Here is an 8,788-nt window from a genome sequence, read left to right as displayed (position 1 = left end):
ATATATATATATTTTAAGGTAGTGTTGGTGAGATAAGGTTAACGTTTATTTAGGGGGGGGGGGTGTTAAACTAAAATTATATATTTTCATCACGACGAATTAACTTTCATATATATACATTGTTTTGAATTAAATTATTATTCCTTTTAAATATTCTTTCAAAATCTCGGCATACATAATTTCATTAGGTAATAATTAGAAAGTGTTGACTTAAAAAAAGTTATTCTTCTCAAAATTGTATTTTTTTTTTTTTTAGTTCAATTTAAAAGAGTAAACATTCCGCAAAATTTGTTTGACATAATAGTTTACAGTAAATAGGTTTGAAAGCACTATCAAGAAATTCGGTCATATGTTTTTTTCGAAATTTTTAAGGAAATTTTTTTTTTATAAAGTAAGGTAAGCTGTCATTTTGTTTAAAAAAAAACGAACAAACAAGCATGTATAAAGGTTATCCAATAAAGGCAAAATAAAGTTTTTTTAAAAAATAAACTTCCTCTAATTTTAAGGTTACCTTTTTCATATTATTTTCCCCCCTTTTATATGAAAGGGACCTAGTTATTAACGCTAGAAAAATTGAAACTTAGTATATACTTATTGCCCAAAAGCGGTCAAAATGACCGGATTGTAAGAGAATAAATAATGTGTACAGAAATTTGCTTTAAATTAATTTTTAATATTTTTTATATTATTTACAATTATATAACAAGTAATTAGGAAATATTAATAATGAAAAAGAATTATATGTTGTACAAAAAATCCCAAAATTCTAAGAAATTGTGTCATTATTTACATCATTGTTCTTTCCAATTAAAAAGCAGTCAAAATGATTTCCTTGGGCAATCTAGTATCTGTCTAAAAACGTGCATAAATTTCTTTTTCCTCTTTTTTAATCGGGAAAAAATATTTTAACGATAATAATTGTCAATTTCGTCTTCTCTGCCCTCTGTTGCTGATCATGTTTTCCCACGAACGAATCTTTCGAATCGAATGCTGCTAATCTGCTCGACACCTGGAAACAATAATGGAAGTTAGCATATGTGAACCATTTAATTGATTGTGGTTAAAATCTCCAACTGAGAAGATTAGAAAGAGGGGAAACGGAACTGACCAAGACGAGACGGTCATCATCCCTCCTCCTGCTTTTGGAACCAAATTTCCCACCCTCCCAGGGGGAGGACGTCGGTTGCAGACGACCAGGAATAATTTGTACTCATTCAAGTTGCTGGAAAAGAAAGTTTTGACAAGCATACCGGAAACGTGTAATCATTAGATGGTTTATGTCTGTGATGAAACAGTATCAGGCCTCAAGAAAGATTACCCCTGCCTCTTAAAATGGCTATAATTAAAGGCATTTTCCACTTGTAGCCGGAAAAACTACATTTTTGTAACTTACTATAACTACAACCCCCGTTAACTACAACTACAACTACTTTTTTTTTTAAATGTAGTGACCACAAGCTATTTCCTAAATGTAGTCACTAATTTAAAGAATTGATCTTTGCTTGAAAATTAAATTTTCTCCAACTGTCCATAGCCAAATTATTAGATGCACTCTAAGATTCTATGTAAAATCTTAATTATCACGTGATACACTATACAGCTTTATCGTTTTTACGCTACTGTTTGCACTTGTTCGTGTATCAATTGGTTAAATTAGACGATATATGATACAAATTTGACGATTGGATACATTAGACGATATATTATATATATTATATAAGGTATTATATTAGTATATTATAATAATTAGACCAAATTATTAGACGCACTGTGGTTTTTTAATAATTACGTGTTCTGCACGAGTTTATAGGCAATACTTTTATATTTAAACATACATGTAATGGGTTTTTATTCAGGAGATTTTTTATATACTTCCTATTTGTATTTATTTTTAACGTATTGCATTAACCAATTTGATACACGAGCGTAAGCAAGTGCAAACCAGTTTCAGTCGCGTAAAAACAATAATGCTGTACAGTATCACCAGATAATTAAGATTTTACATGGAATAATTAATTCTGAAATCCTTAATTAAATCCTTACATGGAATAATTTACATACGTCTAATAAATTTGCCAGGGACAATTTGTAAATAATTCTTCATGTATATTATGCATGAAGAATTATTTAGAAATATTTATTGATGTTCACATAAGACAGTTTATATTTCTGAAAAAGTTGCTTTTTTTAAATTTGTTTATTTAATTCAACATTTCATGCCCTTCTCAACAACAAATACTTAATTTAAGAAATGCTAGGAAATGTTCAAACACTTGAAATTTCGTGAAAATGTTTAATGCACTTTTAATTTCTTCTAAGAAATTAAATATATCGAAAATATGCTCCCTTCAACTCAGAGTCATAGGGTCATTTTAAATAGCGTTCATTGACTGACCTGTGAAGATTTGTACGTCTCAAATTCGAAAAATTAGTTGCTTCAGAATCCCGTTTCTTTACTAAGCTAATGCTAGGATTAGCTACAAACTAGTGTTTCATCGCACTTTTCACTGCACTACTTTTTTTTTAGAAAAGTAGAACATTACACTACAAGTTACAAAAAAGGATAGCGAATACGGTAATTTCACTATTTGTAGCGCGCTACTTCAGACTACTGATTTCTAGAGATAAAATGCTTAATTTAATGCAACTTTGAAAAGCATACGAGTTTTTTTTACATAAATCTTTAGTCATTTAAATCAGACAATTTGAGATGTAGAAGAAAGTAATCAATTTAAAGAATAAAATAAATAAATAAAATAATTAAATAAATAATATAAATAAAATAAATAAATAAACTGAATAAATAAATAAAGTAAATGAATAAAATAAATAAATAAACAAAAATAAATATATAAAAAAATAAATATAAAATATAAGGAAAAACTAGTTGTGGGGTGTTCTATCCCATTAATTCTCTAGTACCCCGAGATAATTTAAAAATGATTTTCATAAATTTGGATTTAAATTAAATTATTTTATGAATTAAATAGTTTTAATAAATTTTTTCTTAAATTAAAATCTGTCACACTACTTCTTAAGTTTTGTCGAAGAGAGTAGCTAGTGCACAAGTTAAGGGGGGGACACATTAACTATTATAGAAATTCATCGTCCTGTTCGCGTTGTTAAATCCGAATTTAATTTAATTAAATAATAATAATCATCATCATTAATGGCTCTACAGCCCAGGGTGGGCCTTGGCCTTCTCAAGAAGTTTTTCCAAACTAATCTTTTTCCTGCAAGTGTTTTCTATTAATTAAATAATCATTCGAACGTAATTAGATGTTTTTCTAAAGAAGTTAAAAAATTAATCTAAAATTAAACTAAAAAATTTAAATTGAAATCGACTAAAAGGAACATTTCATAACTTTTTTTTAATATTTTTAATTGCAAATTAAGTATTATAATATACCATAGCATTGTTAAAAATACTATATAAATTAGCAATCCCTCAGGGAGTTGAACTTTTAAATTTCAACAAATATGTCAATCCCCCGTTTTCAAAGATTTTTTTCCCCCGTAAGCATTGAATAAATTTTATTATTACATTTAGTGTTTGAAGAAAAATGTCTAATTTCATTCGAATATATAATTAATACATTTAATTCCTTCAAAATGGCATTCATATAACTATTCATGTAACTGAAATTCATCTAACTATTAGCAAGGTATTAAATAAATAATTCCAAAAAACTAAAGCGGTAACATATCACTTGATGAAAAAAAAAAAAAAAAAAATGAGCACAGTGACCGATACTCTCCTTATCGCTTGGAAATACATTTCACTCTGATTTGTTCCTCTCAACTACTGTGGCTTCCTTGTTTTGTTTTTAATCCTTTTTTTTCCGGTTTTCTCCAGTTTTGTTTCTCACCTTTGTTTTTGCATACCATTTTCCCACATTGTTTCTACACTTAAAAAAAAAAATCAAGAAAATTGTTATTAAATTTAAGTTCTTCAGCTTAAACAGATTTTATTAATTCAAAATCCTAAAATTTATCATCTTTTATGCCTTCTACCCCTTCAATTGCTTTTGATTATTGCACTCTTCAAAATATAATGCATGACTGTATTAATTCGGAATACATGTTTTAGTAATAAGTAACTGAAATAACTTCTGGTTTCTATTTTGATTTTTAAACTGTTTTATTGATTCTAATAGTTAACCCAAATTTCTTTTTCTTTTCCATTTTCAGTATCTCAATATTTGTTAAGGATGGATGGCAACAGCTTTTACAACGGATATCGAGCTCAGCCTCCTAAAAAAAGAAAAAGCGGTGCTGATTATGAAGAAAGAGAGATGAAGCCCGACCTGGGCAATCTAAACGTCTCAACTCCTCCAAAGAGTAACAGTTCACAATCCCAAGATTCCCCTTTGGATTTTTCAGTCAAAAATGGAAACGACTCATTCACTCCTCCTTCAGTCATTTCTCCTCCTTCAACCATATCTCCACCTTCAGCCAGATCTGCCTCATCGTCACCTTCAGCCACATCTTCTCCTATATCTCCTCCCACAAATAGTTTTCCCAATTCTGATTTCGAAATGAGAGGAAAGAATACAGCAGTGAGAATGTCACATAATACTAGAGATCACGTGGTCGATTGTTCCGAATCAGGACCAAGACTAAGTCCTGAAACTTTTAACCCATGTCGGCCTAAAGTCTCAGTTGTAAATCCCACAGTGCATATGCACAATGATGAAACCACAAATGGACATAAAGAAACACCCGTACCCAACTTACCTTTGCCAAGTTTTGGAAAATTCGTACAAAGCCCACGGAATTCATACGATGTTCCTATAAATGCAGGAAACTCTGAAATTGGTTTTGGAAATATCGGAAGTGTTCCTAAAGAATATAGATCTCACTCAAAAAAATACGAAAGTGTGGTAAATGGTTTTGGCCAGTCAATTCCAAACGAAGGCTTGTGTTCAGCAAACATTTCAAGCTACAATCCATATTTAGGCATGCTTCCTGGATCTTTCGGAGCTGGACTTATCAATGGACAAGGAGGAATTCTAACACCTCAAGGAGGACTCTTAGGTGGTCAAAGTGGACTTTTAAGCAGTCAAGTAGGACTTTTGAATGGTCAGGGTGGACTACTAGGTGGTCAAGGAGGACTTCTCAATGGTCATGCATATAAATATGGCTCTACTGAAACAAATGGTGATAGAAAGGTATCAAAAGCTGCTCGGCCTTTCAAAATATATGAACAAGAAATTCTAAATTATCCGTTTCAGAATTGCCCAACAATGATTCCTCCTAGATTCCAGGAGGTACCTCAGCAGCCTACTACCACATATAATCCTACTGAAAGCTCTAGAAATGAATCACCCACACACCAGCAATCTAATTCCAGTTCTAGGCTATCTAATGCATCCATCGAGGTCCAACGCGATGCTTCAGACTGCTTTTCTGACGAATCACAGCATTCCAACAATCCTCAGCAGGGCTCTGAAGGCAACAGTGCACGCCGGAAAGGGCAGAAGTATCCCGACGAAAAGAAGGACGCTGCCTATTTCGAGAAGCGACGGAAAAACAACTTAGCCGCAAAGCGTTCCAGAGACGCTCGACGTCTAAAAGAAGACGCCATCGCCACGAGGGCGAGGAACCTCGTACAGGAGAACACGCTTCTCAGGATGAAGTTGGCTGAATTTCAGACCATTAATTTGAGGTTGGAAGCTGAATTGAGTGGATTTAAAAGGGCAGCTTATGACCAGAGAAGCGAAATTGACAAACTTAAGGACGAGGTTGAGAGGTTGAGCAGAGGATTCGCATTTAATAATGGATCTAGGACTTGTGATAGATCAGAGAGCCCTAGTCTTTAAGTTTCATCTAAAAGAAAAAACTGGTGCTCAACTTTTTAGGACAATAACCTTTTTTATATTTTTTTTTCCTGCTTGAAGTTGAAAGCAGTGTTCAATGATTTTAAAGGGACAATTTAAAAATTTTAAAAACTTTGACAAATTTTAAAATATAGTTTAAATGCTAAATTTAATTTTAGGCCATAATGGTTATGGCATTTAACATTATAGAGAAAAGTACAAATAGAAAAAGTCCTAATGAGCCCTAGTTCTTTTAATCTGTTCAGGACCGTGATCACACGGACGTCATCACGTGATTTTCCAGTCACGGTCGATGGAATCATATAAGAAACGAGTCTTTCTGATCACTAGGACATGATCTCTATTCAATATTCCACGTATTGCATCTCATTTTATTACATAGTATATACGCGCTTTACTCTTTAGTATATAGTATATACGTACTTTTAGAATATCTTTACTCTTTAGTATGTATATACTAACATTATAATCTCGGAGCGTGTGGGACTGGTAAACGATTTCTTTCTAAAGCCGGACCATGAAGGGTCTTTCATAGCCGGACCTAAACAGATTAAGTGATTTTTTTAAACGTTGGACTTTTCCTCTAATCCTTCATCTAAATTTTTTAAAATTTTTAATTGTTTTATATATTTTTTTACAATTTTTCGATGTACCTCCTATATTTATCAAAATTTATTAAAGACAGGTCATGTTCTACATTTAGAAATAAATGTAGTATTTTTTTTAGCTGAAATACCTTTTAAATTTTGTGAGGAAAAGCGTTAAATACAAATGTTTGTGTTGTAGTTATAAAACTATTGCGTGTTTTAATGTTAAATAGAAATTAATTGCAAGCTAATTAATTTTCTAAATATTTATTTTAATTAATTTTATAACAGGAAAACTTTTTCAAGATCTGCACAAAGAATTATTTTATTTTTTATTTTTTTTTTATTTGAAGATACTAGTGTTTACAAGTATCTATATTTTTATTCATTTTTTAAGAAAATTAAGCCTATTATTTTGGTTATCCGGTTTCAAAATTGTTTAATGAATGTTTTTTTTATAATGGCTTATTAAAATAAAATATTATTCATTCATACATTGAAAAAAGATCAGAAAAAGTACATAAAATTGTAGGAGGAAGGAGAATTAATGGCATCGGTTTATAATTTGAATTAAAAACTCGTCTCTTCTTAAAAATGTTATTATAAATACTTGTTTGATTTCGAGCATGTTTTAATCTAAAAGATTTTTATTTGTTTTTAATTATCTATTTTACCCGCTGTAAAGCTTATTTTCATGATTTTTAGTTAGGTTTACTTAATTAAATACATATATATATATATATATGTAAGCTTTGACTATTATTAGATATATAATTCACATATATTTAACTTTTGAAAAACAGGCTGATTGTTTCAAAGAAAGGCAATTAAATTCAAGAGCATTTTTAGAAAATTTTTATGAATTTCATGAAACTAAACATAAATATTGCTAGAAATGTTTTTCATTTCAAATTTAATTTTAAATTAAGCATGAATATCGTTTATACAGATATTAGTTTTAAAAAAATTCCTTTATTTTACAAAAGCATAAATTAAAAATAAAAATTGACTCTGGTTTATAAAGGAATAAGTTAAAAATGAAATTTGGCGTTAATTTATAAGAGCATTAGTTAGAAATAACAACTGCCATTAATTTCTTAAGTCAAAAATTAAAAATAAAAATTTCCTATTAGTTTATCAGGGCATAATTTAGAAATGAAAATAATAAAAATTGCCATTAATACAGGTATAGGTAAATTCCGGAGACTTATATATGTAAAATGCAACTACGCTACCTCACAAAAATTGTGATAATTTGTATAATTAATTTGTGACAAAATATTTTTATAGTGTGATTTTAGATTAAATAAGAACAAAAAATAAAAAAATGTAACGTTTTAAATCAACTTTTTTGAAAATATATAAATTAAATTATTTTGTAAAATATAATGTTTGCGTAAATGTAGATAAATGTGTAAACACTAGAAATGTAAAAAACTAGTGAGAAGGTAACTAATTAGACATAATTTTTTTTTCTCCATTTACATTGTACATAACTTTTTTATTTGTAATTGCACATTTTTAACAATGCTTATCAACGGGCAAGTGGCAATACTTAATACATTTTCCAGCTTATGTGCTTGTGATTTATGTTGCGAGAGAGCAAATGTAATTTTTTCACTTATTTAACTAAAAAAAAATTACAAATAATAATTTTATCATGCAGTAGGCTAATTTGAAAATTCTGTTGTTTGCAAACTGCTAGCGTCACTTAGCAATCTCGTAAACTAATTCAAAATTCTGGCTAATTGCAAAGGGCTGAAGTCATTTGTACTTTGTCCTTACTTTTGCTATATAATGGTATACTAAACTTCCATTTCATGATCTCAAAAGTTTCGATTTATGTTGCAGCAGAATATATAATTTTTTACTTGTTAAATGATTTTTTTTTTTTTTTTAAAGTTGCAAATAATATTTTACTGTGTCGTAAGCCAAATGGAAATTCTGTCTGTTTGCAAACTGCTGCAAACACTTTGTAATTTTTTGATTGCCGTATTGTGTATTTTTTCCTTGTCTCTTTTTTATAATATGTGTGCATCATGTGATAATTGTTGTGTATTTAATATAATATTTTATGTTCAAATGTTTATTTTAATAGTACAATAAATAATATTGTGTTAATGAACTAGTGTTTTCTTGGTATTTTCATACGTTGAAATAAATTATGTGATATTAATTAAAAATTCAGTGAATGGTCATTACAAATAAGTTTTACAATGAAACAACTTTAGAACCTTAATTGATTTTTAGACAATTGTGAATTGCTGGCGTGATTAAAAAAATGTACACATCAAATCCAAAATACTTTGCTTTTACAAAATTCATCTTTAAAAAGGTATGCAACACCTAATATTTACTATA

General features: G+C 29.4%; 1 protein-coding gene across 3 annotated transcripts in view; it reads left to right on the top strand.

Annotated features, from left to right (window-relative positions):
• The window catches only part of LOC107453931 (uncharacterized), a 37,486-nt gene extending 28,934 nt beyond the window's left edge, over positions 1 to 8,552 (top strand). For all 3 annotated transcript variants that reach the window (XM_016070953.3, XM_016070951.4, XM_016070952.3), the window contains one exon: positions 4,192 to 8,552. In XM_016070953.3, the coding sequence (XP_015926439.1) occupies positions 4,212 to 5,822 (1,611 nt within the window). In that variant the 5' untranslated portion in view covers positions 4,192 to 4,211 and the 3' untranslated portion in view covers positions 5,823 to 8,552. The remainder of the gene's footprint in view (positions 1 to 4,191) is intronic.
• The last annotated feature ends 236 nt before the right edge of the window (positions 8,553 to 8,788 follow it).

This window comes from Parasteatoda tepidariorum, chromosome 8 (assembly GCF_043381705.1).
Source record: "Parasteatoda tepidariorum isolate YZ-2023 chromosome 8, CAS_Ptep_4.0, whole genome shotgun sequence".
Taxonomy (NCBI): domain Eukaryota; kingdom Metazoa; phylum Arthropoda; class Arachnida; order Araneae; family Theridiidae; genus Parasteatoda; species Parasteatoda tepidariorum.
The sequence above is the reverse complement of the archived record's forward strand: the minus strand, read 5'-3'. Positions and strand labels throughout refer to the sequence as shown.